Source organism: Tetrao urogallus (genome assembly GCF_951394365.1).
Source record: "Tetrao urogallus genome assembly, chromosome: Z".
In the NCBI taxonomy this organism is placed as follows: domain Eukaryota; kingdom Metazoa; phylum Chordata; class Aves; order Galliformes; family Phasianidae; genus Tetrao; species Tetrao urogallus.
Genome location: NC_136816.1, coordinates 52,832,018 through 52,856,741, shown reverse-complemented (window position 1 = coordinate 52,856,741; position 24,724 = coordinate 52,832,018). Strand labels below are relative to the sequence as shown.

Below are 24,724 nucleotides of genomic sequence, written 5' to 3'. Positions count from 1 at the left end.
AGCGTGAAATAACCCTATCACTCTTCCACCTGATTCTCACAAGAGATACGATGTCCTTATCTTTAATCCAAAAAATGTAACAGCATCTAGAGAACTACCTCAAAATTACTGTAGTTGAAGTAGGGAAAAAAGTGAGAGGTGGCAGAATCAGGGAAAATTAAATGTATGGATTTCTGATAAAGACAACTTTACTGAGAAGGTCATTTCAAAACTAAAAAAAAAAAAAAAAAAAAAAAAGGCTGAAGAGGTGGTTTTTTTTAATTATATTTCCTATCCCAACATTACAACATCAACATTCTTGAATACAAGCTTAACAAAGTAGAATATCTGCAGAGCCAAAGCCTTCTGCATTATTTTTTTCAAAATATTTATTAAAAAAAACTTCAAATTTTTATTAGTACTGCAGCTTGGAAGAATCATAGAATCATAAAATCATGGAATCACAAGGCTGGAAACAACCTATAAGATCATCTAGTCCAACTGTCTCTTCATCACCATTGCCACCACAAGCATTAAACCGTATCACACAGCACGTCGTCCAGACGCCTCTTGAACGCTGCCAGGGGTGGCGACTCCACCACCTCCCTGGGCAGCCATTCCAGTGCCTGACCACTCTCGGAGAGAAAAAGTTCTTCCTTGTGTCTAATCTAAACCTCCTCTGGTACAACTTGCGGCCATTTCCCCTTGTTCTGCTCATTGCCTGGGAGAAGAGGCCAAATCCCTCTTCACCACAGCCTCCCTTCAGGAAGTTGTAGAGTGCAATGAGGTCTCCCCTGAGCCTCCTCTTCTCCAGACTGAACAATCCCAGCTCCCTCAGCCGCTCCTCATAAGGTTTGTGCTCCAGACCCCTCACCAGTTTTGTTTCCAGTTTCTCTGGACACGCTCCAGGGCCTCAATGTCTTTCTTGTAGTGAGGGGCCCAAAACTGAACACAGTACTCGAGGTGCGGCCTCACCAGAGCTGAGCACAGGGGGATGATCACCTCCCTGCTCCTGCTGGCCACACCATTTCTAATGCAGGCCAGGATGCCACTGGCCCTCTTGGCCACCAAGGAGAAGGGAAAAGCATCCAAAAAATTTAAGAAAATACAAAGGTATATCCCCTCAGAACATACGGAATCTTGTAGCAGCCTTGTTTCTGGAGCCTTTCAAAGGACAAAAAAGGAGTAGTTAAAGTTTTTGTATTTTTTTCAGTAATTAATTGTGGCTTCAGTCTGAAAAAGTGACACCAGAAACATCAAAAATGAACTTAGATCATTCTCTTGACTTCAGGCAAGCATGCATTCAGCAGAACAATATTTAAATATTGTTGGTTATTTAAATAGTTAGCCAGCAGAAATGCTTAGGTCAGAAACAAACTTTCTACCTTCTCAAAAATTAATCCCTTGCTGTTTCTCCCATACAGGAGAGGATGAAAGTAAATGTAACCCTTACTGAAGACTTGTGATCTATCTTTCTTACTGTTCTAATGGAAGGGGATCCAGTTACCATAGGACAGCAACTTCAACACTAAAGAGACATCTACCTAGAAAAAATAAAGGATCCATCCAACCAACCATACATTTTAGAGAAGATAATTGCTACCAGGTTTTTACACTTTGGTGGTCTCTTGAGGGATCAAGGCTGTCAATAACAGACAATAACACAGAAGAGTTTTCTAGGTTTAATTTATCGTATATATTTAGACATAATTACAGTAGATCAGAAACACCTCTGTACTAAATCAAACCAAAAAAGTATCTTATTGTTTCAGACAAAGGTTGTAAAAGCAAATATCCAGGAAGATGAAATATAGCAGACAGTGCAGCAACACTTCCCTAAAACAGTTCAGCAGTCTCTCAGAGCTTACAGCTCCAGACTTCTTAAGCTGCCTTTTATGTTGAATACACTCCCCTGATTTTACTACGTGACTTTGTTCTATCCCCCTCTTTAATAGCGTGTAAGCTCTTAGCACTTGAATCATTATCCACTGACAGAGATTTCACAGCTTAATTAAACAGCGAGGAAACAACTCCCTAAATTATACTTTATTTTGCCTGAGATTAACAGATGGAAGAACTGTGAACCAACTCTTAGAATTTCTGTTCTTAAAATTTCTTTTACTAAATTATTTACTAAATGCATTTTTTTCCCCAGTTATCAGTCAGAAAGGATGAATAAGTCTTTAAGCGATTATCACAAATCTTACCATCAATAATGCATAGTTCCTATGTTTTAGTCCAGTGACACCACTGTGTCATGCTAAGGTGGTCTACTATTCTACATCCATCTCTCTAAATCCAATTATTTTGTTTACCCTTCTGGTAATAAAGATTGCAAGCTTTCAGGGTAAAACGACCATTTCTTCTGAATGTCCCAGCTCTTAATAGGAGCTAGCTTACAAGAGACACTCCTAGGTTTTGGCATGTTAAAAGGATTCTCTGTAATATGTTTTTATTTTTCAGCAAATTAACGCAATGTCATTCAACTTCTACCACAGAACACAAACTTCTACTACTTCTAAGAAGTCGTGCTTTGTCAGTGAACTGTGAAATTCACCCAAACTTTTCTTCAAAAAAAAAAAAAAAAAAGTCCACAAATTTTAAGCCCGCAAACATTGCAAAGACTGCACAGACACTAAGTATCAGCTAATGAAGTTAAAGCAGCTCAAAGTTTCTTTCAGCTGTACAAGTATCTGCAACACAAAGGCCCAAGTGACAACAAAATCTCAGCCTTGCAAGCATGCATTAGAGACACTGCCACCTACTTGATCTATTTAAGGCCTTTGACATCACTATATTCAGTTTTCACATGAAACAGAAATGTAAAATGAATATCGTTGTATGGTTCTCAGATATCTAAGCTATGTAAAAGTGCATAATAAAAAAAAAATTGAACCTTTCATTACAGTCATTTGTGAGTGTCTAACCAATGTCAATACCGTGGAGAAATACCAGGAACTTCAAAGTGAGAATCTGCTTACAGGAAATAAATATTTTGCAGCTGGACAAAGAACTAGAATTAAGGAGATTTTAGTTCAATTTCCTGATATGCCTCAACTGCTTGCATTCATTATAACAAATAACTCAATCTGTGTGGCCCTAATTGAAGTAACAGAGTTTCTTTGTTGTCTCATTCATACTAAATGAAGATCTTAATCAGGAACTTAGTTTTCCTAACATTTCTATGGCAGAATGTAGACTCAAACACAGATAGTGTAATGAGGACATAATAGATTAAAACACAAAGACTCCGATAAGAACTCTTAACACACTTTCTAAGATAACAAAATCTAAAAACATAACAATTTAAAAAATAGTCAAAGAAGAAACAGAGAAGTAATGATAATTAAATCTACCTTTCTACCATAACAGAATGCTTGCAGACAAATTAAAAGTAATTGTGGTGTCTTTAGCAAATTGCTATCCATTGCTAACACATATATTGCTTTCTAGAAAGACTTTTTCGGGTTTTCTTGAATAAAATCCTTAAATGATATTTTTATTTTTGAATGCCTGATGCATTCAACACAGACAAAAGCAAAATAACAGTCATGAAATTCAATACATGCTTACATATTCGAAGTCATCGGAAGTAAATGTATCTTTAATTTAGGCTCGCTGCACAAGAAAAAAAAAGAACTTCTACAATTACAAACTACAAAAAAATTACAGAACTCAACCTGTAATTTATTGGAATATATTTTTATGAAAACATAACTAACCACTTACCATGGTGTTTAAAGTGAGTGTTTACAACTGTACTGTAACACTTCTAAGGAAAGAAAAAAGGAAATAAAATAATACAAAACCAGTTACTGATTCCTACATGTGCAGGAAGAGATTTGTTGGTTTTTAAGTGTTTAGCCACACATCTCCATTTGCCCAAACTATTTCACATACTTACAGAATTACAAAGGATTCTCCCTGTGATTTAACGTTTCTGTTTACTGTCACGAGGACACGTCTTGGGAACCAGTCCACAAAAACAGACTCTGGTCTGCCTCAAAGGAAAGTTTTCATCATTCTTCTCAAACAAAATTAAGAATAACAGATGGAATTTACAGAGGTACTGAACAGGAAAATTAAAAGATCTGTTATTTGCTAGAGTTCTACTTTTGATAAAAGTACTGATAGCAATAATGCAAACAGTTTCAGCTGTTAAGTAAACCAGTAACAACTGGCCTAATTTAAACTCAATTCAGACTTCTAAAACACTGTTCAAATCCCAAGTATCTACATGTGCAAAGTTAAAGCCCATATGTAGCTCCTTCCACTGTATCTCATCACTCTATCCTTTCAGTTACCCATCTTCTGTATGTACAGCTTCACTAACTTATGAGAAGCTAAATTAAAATATTGAAGTCAGAACTTTATTAAAACTTAGAAGACACTACCTAATTCAAAGATATCATCACTGACATGGACTTCTTCAAAGAGTTTTTGATGTGTAATTAGATTAGTAATGAAACAGTCTGTGCACAAAAAAAACCAAAAACTATTTCTGATCTACTATTTTTTAAGGCTTTGTCACAGAGAGGAAGAAATTAAAATGAAGTATTAAAAAGACAACTTTGTTCCTGAATTTCAACTGCTCACAACAGCTGTTTTACATTATTTTATCCACAAAATGACATACATGAAAATTCAAAAGGATCAAATAGCAGGACACCAGATATTCTTCCCTAAAATGACAATTCCAACTAAACTACTTTATAATTAATATTATCTTTTAATGAGAAGTTTCACATGATTTTTGCTAGCTTTGTTATACTTCAAAAATACATGTTTTGTCCAAACAAATGATTGAGTCTCCTAAATTGTACGTACCTGGCACTGCTGGTAGGCAGATCACCTAACAGCTGTAGCCACCAGGCTTGGAAGGCTGAAAAAACGTGCCTCACCAACTCGAGTAAAGAATTTCTACCTAACATCTAACCTACATCTCTCCTCTTTCAGTTTAAAACCATCCCCTTGTAAAAAGGAGACTGTGTATAAAGTCTATCTCCTTTTGTTTCTTAATTCCCCTCAAGTAAGTGGATGACCTCGATGAAGTCCCTTGGGAGACCTCTTGTCCAAGCTGAAAAAGGTCAGCGCCCTCAGCCTTTCTTGTAGGAGACGTGCTCCACCCCTCTGATCATCTTAGTGGCCTCCTCTGGACCTGCTCCAAGAGCTTCACATCTGCTTTATGCTGGGGGCTCTAAGCCTGGATGCAGCACTGCAGGTGGGGTCTCACGAGGGCAGTGTAGAGAGGGACAGTCTTCTCCCACTCCTGGCTGACCACTCTGCTTTTGATGCAGCCCCAGATACTGTGGGCCTTCTGTGCTGCAAGTGCAGTGCTGCCTCATGTCCGCCTTTCGTTCACCAGGACCACCATGTCCTTCTCCCAGTTTGTACACTTATCCAGGATTACCCTGACCCAAGTGCAACACCCTGCACTTGCCCTTGCTGAACCTCATTAGGTTCTCATAGGCCCATTTTTTAAGCTTGTCCAGGTCAGTTTGGATAGCATCCCTTACTTCTATCGCATCAACTGCACCGCTTAGCTTGTTGTCACCAGCAAATTTGCTGAGGGTGTACTCAATCTTGCTGTCTACACTGTTGATAAAAATGCTGAACAGCACCAGTCCCAAGACAAACCCCTAGGGAACACCACTCATCACCAACCTCCATCTGAACCCATAGTCTCTGACCACAACTTCCTAGCTATAACCATCCAAATAGTTCTTCTTTCACCAAACAGGCTAATCTTCAAACCCATCTCTCTCCAATTTAGATGTAAGGATGTGGTGCATGACCATGCCAAATACTCCCAGAAACCATGCATCTTTTTGGCAATTCCATGGCTACATTCTATTAAATGAGCTTGCTAATTTGGAATTTACTTGTACTTTGCAATTTCATTCTGCTTCTGTTACGTCTAGCTAGGATTACCCCAGCTCTTCTACAGTGCCATTTCAATCATTTTTGTAACAAAAATGTCCCACCATACCATTTATGAATTCCACCTTTATTTTGACATACAAAAAAACCACAAAGATCCTCACTGTGCTACAGCAACAAATGTACTGCGTGCTAATCCTACACATATCCCTTTCAACACAGTTGTTGCTGTCTGCAGCTTACACAGGCCTTACCAAGATCTGTGGGCTTTTTTGTCTGCTCAACTCCATCTTCTTGTACTAACAGTTTTTCACCAGGCTATTTGGAAAACCATGTCTTAACACTAAAATCAGAAGACCCTCTTCCTGCATAGATAATTATCTAATCTGAAGTACGGTATTATTCTGAAGTACTATGCACAGAGAAAATAGTTTTATTAAATGCAAAGGTAAGAAAGAAAAATTATTGGCATATCATGTTAGTTTGGAAAATGTAGTAGCTTTCTGTATATCTAAGTGTATTAAAAAAAAAAAAAGTGTTTCATTTGCATACTAAATGAAAACTATGATAAGACTGCAACCCTTCTACCACACAGGATTCGAAGGCACATTTGTCACATCCAATTTTGCACAAAATCACTAAGGCCAGAAAGAATCTTTAAGATCATCTAGTCTAATCATTGACCCATCATCACCATGCCTACTAACCCCATGTCCCTCAGTGCCACATCTACTCTTTGTTTGAAAATCTCCTGAGACAGTGACTCCAGAACCTCCCCCTGGGCAGCCTGTTCCAATTCATTGCCACTGTTTCTGAGAAGAATTTTTTCCTAATACCCAACCTCTGCACACTTAGAGCTATCCTATTCTCAAAGCAATAAAAAAGGCATTTCAGAACAGAAGATGGTCTTGATATCATCCCAATCACCTTATTTTAATCTTCAACCTTATTACACAAAATCCCAAAGCACCAAAATGATGCACACCCGTCAGATGCTTCTTGTTCCTCTTTTTCAAAATGCCCCCCCACTTCAGAGACCTCCATCAACCTACTATACTGCATAAAGCTTGTTTCTCTGTTTAATCCCAAATGCTTCTCCACATCTCAATAATTACTCACTAATCAAAATGAATCTCTATTATAAAAAACTATAATTCTAATCAGGCACACTTTAATTTCATGGTTGCATTCACTCCCTTATACATGAAGCTGTCTTCCACAGAAGATCATAAAAAGGGACATAATCTGTCTGCAAATTTATCAGACTGTACTGTGTTAAAGTCGTGAGCTTTCTGAATAACTTTTTTTCTAACAGAATTCAGTGAAATTTTGCTGGCCAACAAGCATTTGAAGAGTACTCTTAAGCCAGTAATTCTAAAATGTAAATTAATATCAGTATGCCTGTGAAGTTCTTACAATATCTGTAAGACAACAGACTCTGAAAGATTTTTAGCATATTTGTTTTGAGGAAGTATCATAAAATCTAACGCGCATGTTTTTTTTCTGCTAAGGTATTTAAACACAGTTTAATGCACGCACTCTTTCCTCAGGAGTACTACTGTTAGTACCAATCCCTCTGGAAGACTGCCTTAATAAGCAGGGTAAGCAAAATCAAAGTACTGCCTATATAACAGGCTAGTCATCTGTGTAATTACTAATGTGAAGATTCCTTCCAAACGGACTGTCAAAAATTGCTCAAAAAAAAAAAAAAAAGTGCTTGTGTCCCAAGAGGTAGGATGGAAATTACAGAGCTGCAGATTTCAGTTTCATTTCCTTTTTTAATGCATTTTAGTGGTTAGAAGCAAAAAACTGTAATCCTGGTTAACTAACCAGGGAAAGGTAAAAAGAAAACAAGTGGTACAAAATCATAGAATCATAGAATCAGCAAGGTTGGAAAAGACCTAAGAGATCATCCAGTCCAACCGTTCACCTATTCCCAATAGCTCCCACTAAACCATGTCCCTCAACACAACATCCAGCCTTTCCTTGAACACCCCCAGGGCCGGTGACTCCACCACCTCCCTGGGCAGTCCATTCCAGTGCCTGACCACCCTTTCTGAAAAGTAATACTTCCTCATGTCCAGCCTGAATATTCCCTGCCGTAGCTTGAAACCATTCCCTCTGGTCCTATCACTAATGACACGAGAGAAGAGGCCGACCCCCAGCTCACTACAACCTCCCTTCAGGAAGTTATAGAGAGCAATGAGGTCTCCCCTGAGTCTCCTCTTCTCCAGGCTGAACATTCCCAGCTCCTTCAGCCTCTCCTCATATGGCCTGTGTTCCAGACCCCTCACAGCTTTGTTGCCCTCCTTTGCACACGTTCCAGGGCCTCAATGTCCTTCCTGGAGTGAGGGGCCCAAAACTGGACACAGTACTCAAGGTGCGGCCTCACTAGAACCTTCTGAGGTGGAAAGGACCTTTAACAATCATACAGTCCAACTCTCCCACAACAAATAGGAGACATATATAGCTAGATCAAGTTGCTCTGAGCCCCATTCAGCCTGACTGTGGATATCTCCAGGTACACCTCCTGTCTGAGCAACCCATTAGTGCCCCTCACCCCCACCCTTATAAAAAAATGTCTTCCTTATAACCAATCTAAATCCTTTGTCATTTAGTTTGAAACTATCTCCCCTCCTCCTACCCCAGCAGACCTGCTAAAGAGTCTGTCCCCTTCCTTCTTATAGCCCCTCTTTAAATACTGAAAAGCAGCTATCAGTTCTCACTGAAGCCTTTTCATCTCCAGGCTGAACAGACCCAGCTCCCTCAGCCTGCCCTCGCAGAGGCAGTGTTCTGTTCCCTGGATCATTTTTGTGGCACAGCGGGTCCAAGCACCTCTTGTACTAAGAACTCCATAACGAGATGTGCTGTTTGGGAACAGGTCTCACCAGGGCAGAACAGAGGGGCAGGATTGCCTTCCTATGCTTCTTCTGATGCAGCACAGGATCCAGTGGCTTTCTTGGCAGTAAGATCACGTTCAGCTGGATCATGCTCAGCTTGCCATCCATCAGTATTCCCAAGTTCTATTCAACATAGCTGCACTCCATCCTTACACCCCCCCAGCTTATACTGATAGCATAGGTTGCTGCAAACTACGTGCAAGTCCCTGAACTCGGATTTATTGAACTTCATGAGATTCACCTGGGCCCATTGCCTGAGTCTGTCTAGGTCTCTCTGGATGGCTTCTGGTCCCTCAGGCATTTCAGTTGCGCCACACAGCATGGCATCATCCACAAACTTGCCGTGTGCACTCAACCCCAGTGACAATATCATTGATGAAGATGTTAAAGATCACTCGTCATGGTACTGATCCCTAGTACTTGCCATTGATCTCTAACAAGACAGCAAGCCACTGACCACCATTCTCTGGATACTATCTCACAACTAGTTCCTCATCCATCAAACATTCCACTCATAAAATCCACATCTTTCCAATCTGGGGAGAAGAGTGCTATGGGTGACCATGTCAAAGACACTACTGAAGGTGAACATCCCATATCAACTCCCTTTCCATGGATGATCTGCTCCAAGGTCTTCCCCAGCACCGGGGTGAGACTAATATGTCGGTAGTTTGAAGGGTCAGATTGACCCTTCTTAATTTGAGTACTCTACTGCCCTTTTTTCCAGCCACCTGGAACTACACCTGACTGACATAATTTTTCAAACACCATCAAGAGTGCCATGGTGATACAAAAGTGAATTCCCTCAGGACTCTGTGACACCTACAATAAAATTTCATTTGCTAAATATGATTGAACGTGGGGATTAAAACACAAACTTACGTTATTGAAAATATGAAAAATAATGAGTTTCCTGTCTGTTGGTTCATTTCTTTCAAGTGTATCCATGCTCCTTAAAGGTTCAATTTTTTTACTACGTGTTTAATTCTTCTACCGATTGGTATGAAAAATTACCTCCTCTTTCAGTGCATGTTTCTTCTGCTCTAAACAGATTTCTTTAGCACGCATCAACTGCAGAGTCTCCTTAGAAACTGCATACTGAAGCTTTTCCATACGTTCCACTGCTGCTGCCCATGCTGCCTTACCAAATTTCTTCTGGTCTGCTCGCATTCGGTCATACACAGCTACAGAAGGGGAAAAAAAAAAGGTAAACATTTTATCAGTCTTCTCTTCAGATCTCTATAATGATTCTACTGTAGGGACTGTGCACATGTTTGTATCCAAAAACATACAAAGTTCTCTTAAGAGAAGTCATTCTACAGAGTAGTAACCTTCATATTTGAGGTTTAAGAATTCTTAGGATTCACATTAGTAAGTAATTCCATATTTGTTTACCATTTTGTTATTATAAATCCAATTTTTGTTATTCAGAGAAACTATTCTGAACACATATTACCTGAATGTCAGAACCACAAGTTTAGAACTTTTGACAACAAAAATACAGGTTATTGTTACCACGTGGTCTTGAAGTGCATCCCAGGTTCCCCCTGCTTCTGAAAGCCTCTACCGTAAGCTACTGAAATCTCCAGTTTCCCTTCACAAATTCTACAGTGCAGTCATAAATTTAATGCAGAGTGAAATAAGAATTCCAATTTAAAACAGAATTTGAGGTTGACTTCAAATGCAATTCAGAAAGAATAATGAATTTAATAAACCTATTTTTTGTTAAACAATGCTTTCTTTTTAAACTCAAAATAAAGATTGCTTTATGGGATAATTATATAACAAGGTACAATCACCCCTTAATGTACCAAGTTGAACTAGAATCTTTTGAAGAAGCCCTCAGAGTAGCAACAGTCCCATATGTGACTCAGGATTTCTCTTCCTGAGCCCCAGAAAAAATCTAGGCTAACATATTTCAGATTTTCACCATTTTTAACATACGGAACAATCACATAATATTGATCACACTTAACTTTAGAGAGCAAAAGACAGGGAAGTTGCACAACCAAAAATAGCAGCATTCAGTCCCTAGGTGTCAGAAAATACCAATCACTATTGTTAGAGAATAAATATCTATTTGCTCTCATGGTTTTTTTTCCCTCTGTCATCTGTTCTTATGTATGATCTCCTTATGATCAGCAGGAGGCCAAATAAAGCAAACAAAAAAACCAACCTGCACACCTATGTTGTACATTTATCAAAAAACTCCAGGCATTTCATTTTTGCAGTGTCCTTCCCTACAATCCTGACAGCTGTACATGAAAACATTACATGAAGAAAATAAATAAATAAAATGAAAGGAACTCTAAATACACTTTTTATTAACTAATGAGGTGTTTTACTTGCCACATTTGACATATTAAAGCAGAACCTAAATACCTTTAGAATTTGCTCTACTTAATATGTTTGAACTAGTTTAGTCCCTTTTTCAGGTAAGATAAAGTTTCATATTAACCCTAAATTGAATTGTTTTACAGTGATTGCTTCTTTTGAAACAGATCTATTCATGGAGATGACAGGAAACCTACCCATCAAAAAAGACTTTCTTCCAGAGGTACAGCTCATTCATGTATTTGCACAATCACTACCACCAAGGCAAAGAAACAGACAGGAACTTGCATTCACGCAGGGGAAAGAGTGGGACAAACTTCTGTCAGCAGTAGTGCACAGTCAAACAAAAATAGAGAAAGTGAAACTGCATCCTGAGGTTTGTTTACACTAATTAACTGATTATTTTGGTTAAAACCATACAAGAATAAGAGCACAGATGTCTGCACAAGCCATATGTCCTTGCTTAACTACACTGACTCATTTAGTAAAACTATGTGAAACATTTATCTATGAAGACTTTCAAACAGAGCTGCTTTCAGAGCAGTTAAAGCTGAGCTGTTGCTTAGTGTTCAGAGCTATAAAAAATTTTACTGGAAGGCAGCGAGGAAAGGAAAGGGAAAAGCAATGGACACTTACTATTGTGGTTTGCCATATCCTCTGCACAAGACAGAATCCATCAAGGATTCCATGTTTCCTAAATCTTTTGCAAATGTAATTGCCACTAATAAAATCCCACCGCAAAGCTGGTTGTGAAATTTAAAAATTTATATGCTTCTGCTATATATATAAATATATACTGCTTCTGATGGCATTCTGTAAAAACTTATTTGAGAAAGATTTCAACATACACAGAAATAAAAACAAATTAAGAACGACAACTGCCTTTTCCTCACAGAGGTTTGATAAAAAAGGAAATCACATGGTACTATACAGAACATGATAAAAGATCTTTAAAGGTTAATGTTTATTTCAAGTACAGGATAAAAGAAAATGATTACCTTTCTGTGCTTTAGCTGTTATTTCAAAGTATTTAACTGTAAGATCTTGAATAGAAAGTACAGCCATGTGGGCTTTCCTCTGCCAATCAGCATCTTCTTTCTGCAGACTCTCGATTCTTCTGGGGCCTAGGTAGTCATTCTCTATTGAGATCTGAAAATAAATCAGACTGTAGTTAATAATACTGCTTGCTTCTGAACAGTGATCAGATTCAGGCTAAGAACAAAAGAAAGAAAACCAAATTACAAAAAGAGAAAACTACAACAAATCATCATGGCTTTTATTCAACAGGAGGAAAAAAAAAAAGGTGTTCCTTTCTGTTGAAGAAGTACATTCATGGCTTCATTATTACTCTTACTAGAAGCACAACAAACTCAAATATAAATCTGATTTACCAGTAACTTCTCATTAAATACCATATCCTCAAACAACAAGCATGCTTTATCCAGGCTTTCTCCCAGCCTGGAATATTCCGATCTGAAGCAAGTGAATGCTCTTAGATAATAATGAAGATGGAAAAAGGGGATGTCGTGGGATGCTGGGAAATAATCATCAGTTTTAGGAATTATTCTTTGTTTTAACAATGGCTTTAAAAATATTTCCCCAGTGACTGGGAATTTAAATACTTTTTCCATTCCTAAAATGGAAGTAATTTCAATTCTATAATAACTATTTGGAGACAGCAAGAGAACGGGGAGTTCTTTTAAAGTAAAAAAGTAGCTGTCTCCCCCTAACTATTTTTTGTACACACTTCTTAAAAAAGGTTGAGGTTGGTTAAGCACTGTAACTGAAAAAAAAAAAAAAAAACCACACAAAAAAACACCACCTAGATTTTCAGTAGACACTTATGCTGGAACCTGCAATTCCAAAGCCTTAATTCTGAATATTTTTCATTTATGTTGGCCAAAAAGACACCTCAATACTTCAGACAATAATCCCCAAACTGAAAACTCAGTCTTCTGTGCAACCAGATATTTAACCTGAAGTTCTAATGTCTCAATGTCAAAATGTCTCCTCCCAGTTTCACAGAGCTTTGGTCAAAAAGCCATTCCACTTTGTAGTTTCACTACAAATAGTAGGCTTTTTAGTGATTATTCAGAATCTACCTCTGCGTATCCACTTATTTCTTACAGGGATGATCGTTATAAGCAAATATATATAGATAATTTCTATCCTCAAAAAATGTTTGTAGTAGTTTTATACGGTATTTTAATCTACCTCATACATACATTTCATATTTCTGAAAACCCTAAAAAGGCAACAGGCAAAATAAAAATGTAAACAAAGTGTAAGTGAATATTAATTTTTTCTTGTAACACGTAATCCAATGAAGCACATATTTATCATGATTTCCATACATAATGATTATGAGTGGACATGCAAGAATTTAAAAATAGCAGTCAAACCACAGGTATAAATTAGATAATCATGATAAAAGTAATACAGTTAGAAGCCTTCCTTTAATACTCTTGGGTAGAAATTACATAATTTGATGTTGAAATTGAAATGGGATCAACAAGTAGTGTGAGTAACATTATTACTAGACATCACTTCTAGAAGAATAAGAAGCCACAATATAGCATCTCTTAATATTTCTTCATCCAATTTTGCCTGCCAAAACATTATTTACACACAGCACAGGCTAGAGATTTAGCATCTTTTAATACTATTGTATCCTTGTTCCAGAGATCAAATATTTACAAGTAAGAAAAACAGGAAGCATCTTTTCATTAACTGCAATCCCAATTACATCATCTATACTATCATCAATTACATCATCTATACTATCATTCAAACTGTGGTTATTCATTTGACAAAGCACAAAAAAATCTAAGCAGCTTTTGCCTTAGCAGCATTTGTGAAAGTACTGACGACCACAGAGATGGAGACCAGAGTACACCGCTTGTCCCAATCATCATTTGTCCCCTGTGACAACCAGAGGTATTTGAGGGTCACAGCAACAAATTTGGATAAGAAAGTGCAAGAATAAGAGACAAGAGTCTTGGGTATCAAGAATTTCAAATGAGCTACTGAAGACTGAGGTTCCTGGTCTGACTCCTGGAGCAAGAATCCTCATCTATGCTAACATCTGTTTGAAGACCATGCACTATGGACACTAGCTGCCAGCAGAACACCTCTTAGACCACTCAAGGTGCAGTAGAGGTCAAATGGATCAAAGAAGATTCAGGGAAGTTGACTGTCCTTCTGTAACACCCAGAGCTTGGCACTGAGCAGCCAAAGATAATCTCATGCCATTGGAAGGAAAACAAGCAATTCACATTACTTCCTCAGAGGACATCATTCCATGGAAAGCACGCTCAGCCAGAGGGATAGAAATATATTCACAAAATACATTCTGCTCTGTACCCTAAAAGATAGGCGATTGCTTCTCTGCTTTTTTTTTTTTTTTCCCCTTCCTATTAGACCCTTCACTTTCTGAATACTCACACTTTAAGAATCTGTTTTGGTTTCTGGTGTCAAGCTCTCTGCCACTCTCCTCCACCCAGCAGGGCTGATGTGCCCAACACAGAGGTTTCCTTTCCTGGGCTTGCCTGACATGCACCCTGTGGCCTCTGGGAGCTTCTACATTGGCCTGAACATGCTCCAAAGCTCCCCAGAGGAAAAGCAATCTCTTCTCATCCAGACAGCACGTTCCATCTGATTCAATCTCTCCATCAAGGAATGCAACAAAGAAAAATGCAATACTGAAAATAAGATACCAATGTAAAAGAAACTACTGTTAGCAAGCTTTCTAAATTACAGTCATGGGAACTAAAAGTCCATGGGAAAAAAAGACAAAATAACTAGTAGCTTAATTAAAGAGAGATGGAAGCTGCAATAAACAGAAAAGGAGGGGAAGAAAGAGACATTGCAACTATCCACAACACCCTCACAAAATAGGAGTATTTTGAGTGGATAAGGGAAAAACACGCAGCAACATGAACAGGTCCATGTGTTTTGAAGATGTTATTTTCTATCATCTCATTAAAAACTAATCTTTTTATAAATGTTTCTTTTTATAAATTTACATATTTATGAATCTCTTTTTATCTATTTGTAAAAAAAAATAGATGTGAAGGAAATAATTATCACTCTGAAATTAAAGGAAGATCTTCTGTCCCACTGCATTCCAATTCTGTCCACAATGCATCTGCAATATATTTAAGATTCATTTTTCTCACTGCACATCTCTACTATGCCAGCACCTTTTTGTTTTCATTTTCCATTGAAGGACGAGAGAAGGGCCCCACAGTAAAAGATGTTGAAAAGGCCTTCACAGGAACTGGGGATATAGATAGCTAGAGGTAGTTTACAGAAGCAATTATGTAGAGGCTGTTAGAAGAATGGGGATTGCAGACACTGACATCAACAAGGGGGGTAGAGAACATAAAGATAGGAGTTTGAGAACAGCCCGAGGACGTCCAGCAGGGAGGTGATAAGATGTCCTCAGGGCAGGCTAGAATAGGATCAGGGGCTGCCCCTCCTGCAGGGTCATAAGTTTACAGCCAGGAAGACTTGTTTCTTCATCCCACGACCACCAGGAGGAGACCCCCAGGACTCACTAGCACACCCGAGGGGAAGGGTCTGCATGCTCAGGGGTTCTCGGAAATCTAATGAATATGTATCCGAATTCCTGGAAACAACTGATTATGTATTAGTGTTTGGCCTATATCCGTAGAATGCTTTTTCTTCATGGTGTGCAAGTTAAGTGAATCTATCCCCCTTGCACCTAGCGTTTGCACACTGCTGGTATAAACACACTTGCTCTATATCCTTAATCTGGCTATAGAGTTTGATTTCTGCACATCACCATAAAAGAGCATAGGTCATTTTACCGATTAACAGAAATAGAGAACACAGTGCAGCAAGAGAGGACCTGGGAGAGCTGGTGCCAGCAGCTCAGTGTGAAACAGCAGTGTGCCCCAGGGACACACCATGAGGGCAAACAGGGATGCTTTAACACAGCACAGCCACACAGTCAAAAGTAGTACTTTTACTACTGTACTTAGCACTGATGTGGCCTCACTCTGAATACTGTGCGGTTCTGGGCTCCACAAAAGAGAAAGGATGTTAAAGGCCTTGAAGGCATCCAGAGAAGGACAACAGAGCTGATAACAAGGCAGGAAGGCACTTGATATGAGGAGGTGCTGAGGGCACTGGGATTGCCCAGCCCAGAAAAGTGGAGGCCAAGAGGCAACCTCAGTGCTCCCTGCAACTCCCTGAGGAAGGGAGACAGATGTGTTCTACTCCAGGAAACTGATGGCAGAGTGGGAATGGCAGCATGGGAACTGCCAGAGGAGGGCCAGGCTGGGCATCAGGAAACAGTTCTGCGCTGTCAGGGTGGTCAGGCACTGAAACAGGTTTCCTAGAGAGGCGGTTGATGACTAATGCCTGACAGTATTCAAAACGCGTTGGACAAAGCCCTTATTCATACACTTAACTTTTGGTTAGCCCTGAACTGGAAAAGCAGTTGGACAAAATGATCTTTTATGTCCCTTCATAATGAATTATTTTATTGTTTTGTAGTGCTAAAGTAATGGAGTTGGAGAAGACCCTTAAAATCAACATGTCTGATCACAGAAGTAACTACCAAGTCTGTCACTAAAACAGTGTCCCAGTGTGCCACATCTGTATGTTTCTTAATTGCTGCCAGGGATGGTGGCTACACCACTCCCACCCCATGCAGACTGCTTCAAAGCCTAAGCATATTCTCTATGAAAAAATCTTCTTGATATCCAGCCTAAACCTCTCCAGATGCAACCTGAACCATCTCATCACACCTTAAATTCCTTCTAATAACGATTTTTTCAAAAAGCACATTTCAGTCTTCTGCAATAACTGCATTCATTTTGAAAAGAACCATGGTAAAAGTCTCAAGGTAAAATCAGCTAAGATAATTTTTTTTTTCTTGAAGATGAATTTTCTTTTTAAGACTTTCATATTTTTCAAGTTTTACTTTAGATCATGCTTTGAAAATAAAATATATATATATATATTAGTTCTGGCTTTCTCAAGTGATTATCAGTGTTATGGTTTTATGATTTTTGGTTATCAGTATTCCACATCATAACATCATGTAGTACACTGGGAGTTAAAGAGTTAATGCTCCAGTTCTGGGCACCTGTCTGGAAGAGAAGAACTACATATCCTCGAGGACTTTGCGTTGTGAGAGGAGATATAACCTCTGGCAAGGTCACAAGACCTTCCCTTTTTTCGGCTCTTCCTCATCCCTGCTGCTCGACCGACTGTGCGCCTCACCTCACCATTATGGTGAGGCCTTTCCTTCTTTCAGACGCTCTCTCTCTCATCATATTTGATTTATTAACTTCAATTTAATTATACCGTATTATAGCATGTTATCTTGCATTCTGATACCATATTTAGTAAATTAGTTTGTTTCTCCTCAGATCATTGCTGCTGTTTTTAATTATTCAGAGCTCCCTGTTTCCCTTTTTCCAGAGGCGTGGCTCTGTGGATCCCTCCGCCCTGCCAGTCACACATTTGGGTTGAACCAGCCCGTAAACTGCTGACAATCAGAAAGCACACTAGAAAAGGAAGAAAATGCAGAAGCCGTCACCATCAACACATCATGTCACCTCTGACTTCCATGTGCTATTTTTCTGGGTAAAAGAGCATAAAAACATATTACTAAACTGAACAGATAAGCACCATAAAGAAAAGCAATTCATTCTTCAAGGAAACAAACTAAAATGAAGTCCCAAGTCCAGACTGTGAGCAAGTGAGAAGGAAGGGGACAGAAAAGTCCCCTCTTCACTGGAATATGTTTTTTCCCCTGGAAAAGTTCACAGACCTTGCTTTAACGTTACACCTTTTTCTTCCCTTTAAAGGGCATAAAATAAGATTACTGTGATACTAGAAACACACTTGCAACTATAAGATTTTGTTAAGTTTTCTGCAATATACATCACCTAAATAGAAAAATATTTCTTAATGCTCTCAAGTATTTTCCATCTCTGACTGAAGATAGCTGGGAAAATAATGGAGGAGACTGGCAAAAAATAGACTTAGTCCAGATCATATTTATAGCCTGGGCAAGGATCTGTTGTACACCTCTCACGCTCCATTTGTTACATCCCTAGACAGAATTGCAATAGGCAGAAAAGGAGAAAAAACAAAGATGAAACAACAGCAGGCCATTGTAAAAAAAAAAAGATAAGTTGAGGGGGTGCTACATATAGCAGGAGTCACAGAAAAAGAGGAAAACAGCTTCATACACAAGATTATTTCACCTTCATTCTTTAGCTACCTTTCAGATTCCAACAGGCAGGACAACTAATACAAACTACAGCATGCTGGATATATTAACAAGAAAGTGTGCATTTCATTTTCCTCATCCACTCAGGGACAAAGTTAGTCTCACAGGTTTTAACTTAAACTATGCTCTCAGCCAGTTAAATTAAAACACTCAGCATGATTTCCCAAAATGTGTTCTAATTTTCTGTGTAAAGCTTTAAAATTCACATTACAGCTTCACTAGTTTTATCCTCATTAATACTAGAACGGACTTTAATGTTAGTATATCTAAATCAGCTTCAATTGAGGGCTTGATCCTCAACATATCTGAAGCCTAGGACAACCAATACAAACTGTGGAGGTTTAGACTTTCTGTATCAATATAGAGGAGAATGGCAGATGTCAATAAAAACATTGGCAGTAAACGCAGTAACATACCTAAAAGCAAATAAGATATTCACACACACACAAAGACAACTAAACAAAATTGTCACTGAACTGCAAGTTGCAGTAGTGAACGTTTTTTCCAGAGCTACAAAAAATGCTGAAAAATAAAGAAGTATTCAGAAAAGGAAGTAATAAAAGATTAAAGTTCTGGCACGAGTAAATACTAGGGCTATTCAGATTGTTGAGGTTTCTTCTTCTATATATTGTCATGTGCCTGGAAATGTTAAAATTGCTAAATTAAATTAAAATATTTTATACTGGCAATTAATGGGACTAAGAATGTGTACTTTGAGTTGTGCCTTCCCTCGATTTATTCTCCATGTGTCTTAATTTTAAATGCATTTCTTCATTCTCAGACAACTTCACTGACTGAGTTCCAGTTAGAAAAAAAAGTTCTGAAAAAAAAAAAAACTACCTAGTTATTTCAAAATGTTTAAGCTAGAGGTTCTAGCACGTCAGAAAGTTGCATGTTACATTTACAGATGAAAATAATTGGATGTATTTCAATCTTCAGTAAAAAAAAAAAAAGCAACAAAATATGAAGCACATGTACATCAAGAATTCATCAAGATGAGGTGGACAATTTTTATATATATAGATACAATGAATAAAAGTAAAATTAAAAAAAAGTAAAACTCTTAGGGAAGAAGAAATCTGAAAGAATATATATGAATACCCAAGAACAGGATTAATGAAAGTAACTGTAGTAATATGGCAAATAAAGCCAGTAAAGATCATGAAAGCTGTGAAAACTTGTTTCAGAGTACTACTGAAAAAGGACTAGACCTAAGTCTATTTACAGAATCATATAAACTTGGGACTTGTAAAATTTACACAACAAGACAGTTTGAAGGGCTTTTTCAAAGATCTATCTTTGAAGACCTTCTTAAGCCCTTTTCCTCACCTTTCACAGCCACCTTAACACTGTTGCAATGTCTCTGCCTTATTTGTTTCTCCTTCCCCATCTTCAGCTTAGTAGAAGAAAAAACTTTAAAAAATATCATGCATTTCCAGTTCATATCCTCCATTACTATTACTGCTGCAGCAATACAATCTGATATTTTGCACGTTCACAACCTTTTGTGTTTTCATCAAAATGCCTTTCTATAAATGCATGTTATATTTGTGTCTTTTCTCACTCTTTTCCCTAATACTTAGTTCTTTGGTCAGATACGAGGCTGTCCTGGCCTGTAATTATCATTAACAGTTGGTGAACAAAAAAAAAAATTAACCCACAAAGTGCAGACAGAGCAATACCTCCTCAGCTTCTGTCACTGAACAGCTTAGAAGCTTCTTGAGCTGATGGCTAATCTGAATCACTGTTAATAGCCAATGAGGGACCCACCTCCTTCTGAAACATGTATATATCTCAGCGTCCATAATTAAACTGGAAATTATTGCCAAAGGGTATGTGAGGTATGTTTAGTAGGAGTTTAGGATTCTTTTTTTTTTTCCCCCCCTTTATTTGCAGGCTGTTTTAGTAATGCCAAAAGTTCATTGACAGGGCCCCTGATTTCGTGTGTGCACGTGAAATAGTGAAATCATTCAGTATTTCCTTTCCTATAACTTCAGTGAGTTACAGAAACATATCTTACACTAACTGCATGCTTTGAATGACAAAAATAAAGCCATCTGATTAATCTGAGATTGTTGATATGAAAATACTTTTACCATCCTTATTGCTATTTTGCAACTATTCTTATTCTACAGTTTGTCTTTTGGAGACAAACTAAAACTTCAATGTTCAGAATGTGAGTACTCACAGACAAATAAAAAGTATTATGCACTTTTCTATTTTTTTCCCCCATCTACTAGTTCAAAGTTCTCCTTTCATCTTTAAGAATGCTGAATGGCAAGTTACTGTCAAAGAACTGAGGTAATTCTCATACTTTTTTTGCAAAAGTAATAGCTAAGTGCATACAAACGTACATGCAGATTCTAATATGTTATCATCACCAGTTTGTACATGCATTGTAAAAAAAAAATCTACTGACAACTTTACCTGTCACTTTATCAAGCAATTATAAAAGAAATTCCCCAAAAAAGGTGTTTGTCATTTTCTATATATCAGTTGATTTCACAGTTGAACATACAAGCAGTCTGTATTCTATTCAACTTGCACATAGATTTAAGTGATTGAATATATGTTACAGTTTTGTAGCAATCTCATGCAAAATGTTCGGTTTCCTCATCACTTAGATTACCAGCTGCCCAGCTCTAACAAGCTTCCACTGTGTGCACAGAATATGGTGTTTCTCCCTTCTCTCCTGGAAGCCTGCCGGCCTGCCTCTCACTTAACTTTCCAGATTAACAGCAGAAATTCAACACCCAGATACACACATATCTTAAAAAAAAAAAAAACAAACACCTGTATGTTCTGCATTAAAAGCAGAGGACACTGAACACTTTTTTCAAGGACTATAGGTAAAACAACTCATTTCTTCCTGATCTTATTCTGGAAACAGACAAAAAACGAAACTGATTAAACTACTCAGTAAAAAAACAAAATCCATAAAAGAAACAAACTCAAAAATGATGTCTTCACTACAGAAGGCACAGATAATTTTGACCAGTATTTGTATAGACACATACTTACCCCTGTGAGAAAACAACCATCCCCATAAGAAAGGCTCTGCCTTTCTTACCCTGCCCTACCTATCAACTTTTTTCTCATTGGTGGTATTTAAACTGTGTGTTCAATCTCATTAACTGAGGCAGGATGCATCAAAAATACTAGCATTATGCATGAAAATAGAGCTAATCCCCACCATAAAGGTCTATAGAAGCATTCCATTATCTAGCCTTCCAGAAACATGTATGTTGCAAGTTAATAGAAACCATCTCAAGCACAAGTTCTATTTATAAATGAATTCGTCCACCCTAGCTACCCAGTGTACTATATATATATATATTTTTTTTTTTTTATTTATTTTTCATCATAGATACAAGTACTACTTTCTCTCAAACAATGAAATAAAAACAAGAGATGGCATCTTTCTCAACCATGTAATACAAATGACCAAGTTCTATAACTCAAAAATTGCCAAATTAGGAAGAGAATTTAATGTCCATTAAATGCAACTACATATGAATAACGCAATACACCAGAGTATATGCCTCTTTAGCTTACCAAGGTTATTATTTCACAAAAAGGGAAAAAAGACTTTTTTTAAACCTAACATCTAAGAAAACAATGAATTTGAAACTAGAAAAGACTCAGTTCATGTTGCGTCTGAAATACAGTATTTATCTCTTCTTTTCAAGAGCAAAAAATGAAATATTTTAAAAATTCCTGTTGTACAAATTAAAAAAAACTATTTAATCATGCTTTGAAAAAGGCTGTGTTGTTCATAATCTTGAACAGCACAATAAATCAAAAAAAAAAGTTTGATTTCTTTGTGCATCAACATTTATAATTGTGGAAAAACAGGCTTCCAGTTCAAGTATCATTATGAAAAATTGACTTTTAGACATAACAATGGCTCAAAATAAAAGTAGTTGGAGAATCTTAAGTCCTCTTGCCTCCTTCCCTCATTCTATACTCAACTATAGACAAAAACATACTTGTTTTTAGTTCAAAGTAGTAAAATCAACATTGGCTAGCTGAATAAGCTTACACAAATTGACATTTACACGAAAGACTGAACAAATAGGCCCATTTTAGCTCCTATGTCACGATATTTCTTTTAAAAGACAGAGGGCTACAGTCTATTCAACTGCATAGAAACTATGATTAGTAAAAGTACTTCTGTGATGCAGTAAAGACACCATTTGTTTGTTCTGGTTAAACACTTGAAAGAAATAAGTCTAAAGATACTACAATTTTTATTTTTAGGCGAAACGTTACAAAAAACAGATCTATCAAAATCATATTCTTCAGCTCGTCATAATATTATACCTCCTAGGAAAATATACTGTTAAAGTTTTGCAACAAACTAAATACCTGTAGCATGCTTCTACTTTCAAGTGTTTCACAACATAAGTTTAGAATCTACTAGCTTCTAATGGTTTATCAGATTACCTCAGAAAACTAAAATGAAATGTAATTTCCCGCAGAACCTTGTAAAATAATTAGCAATTAAAAAGATACTGTGCAACACTGCAACACTGTTGTACTGTGCAACAGTTTATATTTTTATATTTTTATTTTATTTATATTTTTATTTATATTTTATATATATATATTATATATAATATATATATTATATATATATATATTTTATATATATATATATATATATATATATATATATATATATATATATATATATATTTATTTATATTTTTATTTTATTTTGTATTTATATTTTATATTAGTACCCCTCCGTAATACATATGTTTAATTGCACCGGCTAAATTCAACAATTAAAGCGTTTAACATAGAAATGTAGAAATTAAACAGGTAATGGTTAAGCCACGTGTCAGAGATGTCCTGACTCTGCAAAAGCACTCCTCTGAATAAAGGAATGAGAACAGTTAATGGAAAAAAACATCACTATGCATACTGCATAATAAAAGTACTTGTTAATAAACAGTAAATAAAAAGCATGGTTTTTCCATGAATGAGAAGTTCATTGGCTTTTGCCATACCTTTATCTGTTGTCTTCTAAGCATTGCAAGTTCTCTCATATCTCGGAATGGTTGTAGTAAGTACTGGTAGAGCTCTGTGGTAGCTTCTGCAAGACTGCTGTAGGCCTCATCCTCCATCTGATACAGTTCAAGCAGCTCTACCATGCTTTCTGTGTTTTTGTGTTTTTCCAGTAGCTATAAAAAGAAAAACACCAATTTTAATGAATGTTTTCAAAATTCCTGCTGAAAGCAATAACAGTTTAAAAAGTACTTTTAGCCCATCTCTTCTCTCCTCCAAAAATCCTCACTTGGACAGACCAAATAAGAAAGTCTCAATTTTCCTTTCACATCTTGAATTTAGCTAATCAGATATGATCACTTCTCTGACAACCTTAACCCAGAAAGTATGGCATTCCTATTGATTTCCTCCCTACAAAAATCACAATAAATAATAAAAGAGTACAAAGAGCACAAAAAGTAACATATTCATCAGATACGCTACTTCAGACGTTTCCCACTTTCAGATGTAGTAGGAGGAATGATGGGGAAAAGTAAGTCAGAAGACAACTCAGATTTTAAGATTCCTAGCTCACCTATTACTTCGTACCTACATAGCTTCATTATATTAATGCTGCTCCAGACAGACAGAAATCTATGTGAAACAAAACAGTGATCTGCATTTTACCCGGATAATTTAGGCATGAAGATCAAATCCAGAGTGTCTATTAGATGTTTTTAACAAGGAAATCATAAATGTATTTTAAAATTTAATTAATTTTTTTTTCAAAACATGTGTTTTCATTTAAGGAGACATCCTGTCAGTTCCTCCCTTCAGATCTTCTGAAGTGGAAAATTTATTCATTGCTACAAATCTGCTACAATGTATGTTTTTAATTCATGTTTGCTTTGCATCTATTTTGGGCATCTGTCTGAACAAACCTCACATGTTGCTGAAAATCTTTTACCATTTCCAAAAATATATTCAACTGTTCAGCTACACTGATCTCATACAGATATGTGGAGTAATTGATGTGTTCACCAAGTCAAGATTATCTGAAATAAAATCTTCTCTTACTCTCAGACCCTGAAAGTGAGTCTCTTGTCTTTTCTTTTCCTTCACCACCTCAAAAGCATACACTCACAGTCAAATGTATAATTAAGCACAGATTTGGAAACTGCAGAATAACCATTTTGTATCTTCTCTGCAGTCACGTAAACTGGATTCTCAATTTATAAGAAATATTTGCTTTATACATGACCGCATCAAGCATGAATACTGGAAAACAAAATAGAGGGAACTGTAGATGAGAAAGTGAATCTTTGATCAATAATTCTCTGGCATCTGATTTATCTGTATCCCAGAA

At 37.1% G+C, this 24,724-nt stretch overlaps 1 protein-coding gene across 1 annotated transcript in view; it reads right to left on the bottom strand.

The window, feature by feature from the left end:
• The window catches only part of JMY (junction mediating and regulatory protein, p53 cofactor), a gene marked incomplete at both ends in the record, with an annotated part of 57,614 nt that overhangs the window by 16,013 nt on the left and 16,877 nt on the right, over window positions 1-24,724 (bottom strand). Inside the window, 3 exons of the mRNA XM_079548696.1 lie at window positions 9,774-9,943; window positions 12,092-12,242; window positions 23,382-23,555. Coding sequence (XP_079404822.1) covers window positions 9,774-9,943; window positions 12,092-12,242; window positions 23,382-23,555 — 495 coding nt within the window. The remainder of the gene's footprint in view (window positions 1-9,773; window positions 9,944-12,091; window positions 12,243-23,381; window positions 23,556-24,724) is intronic.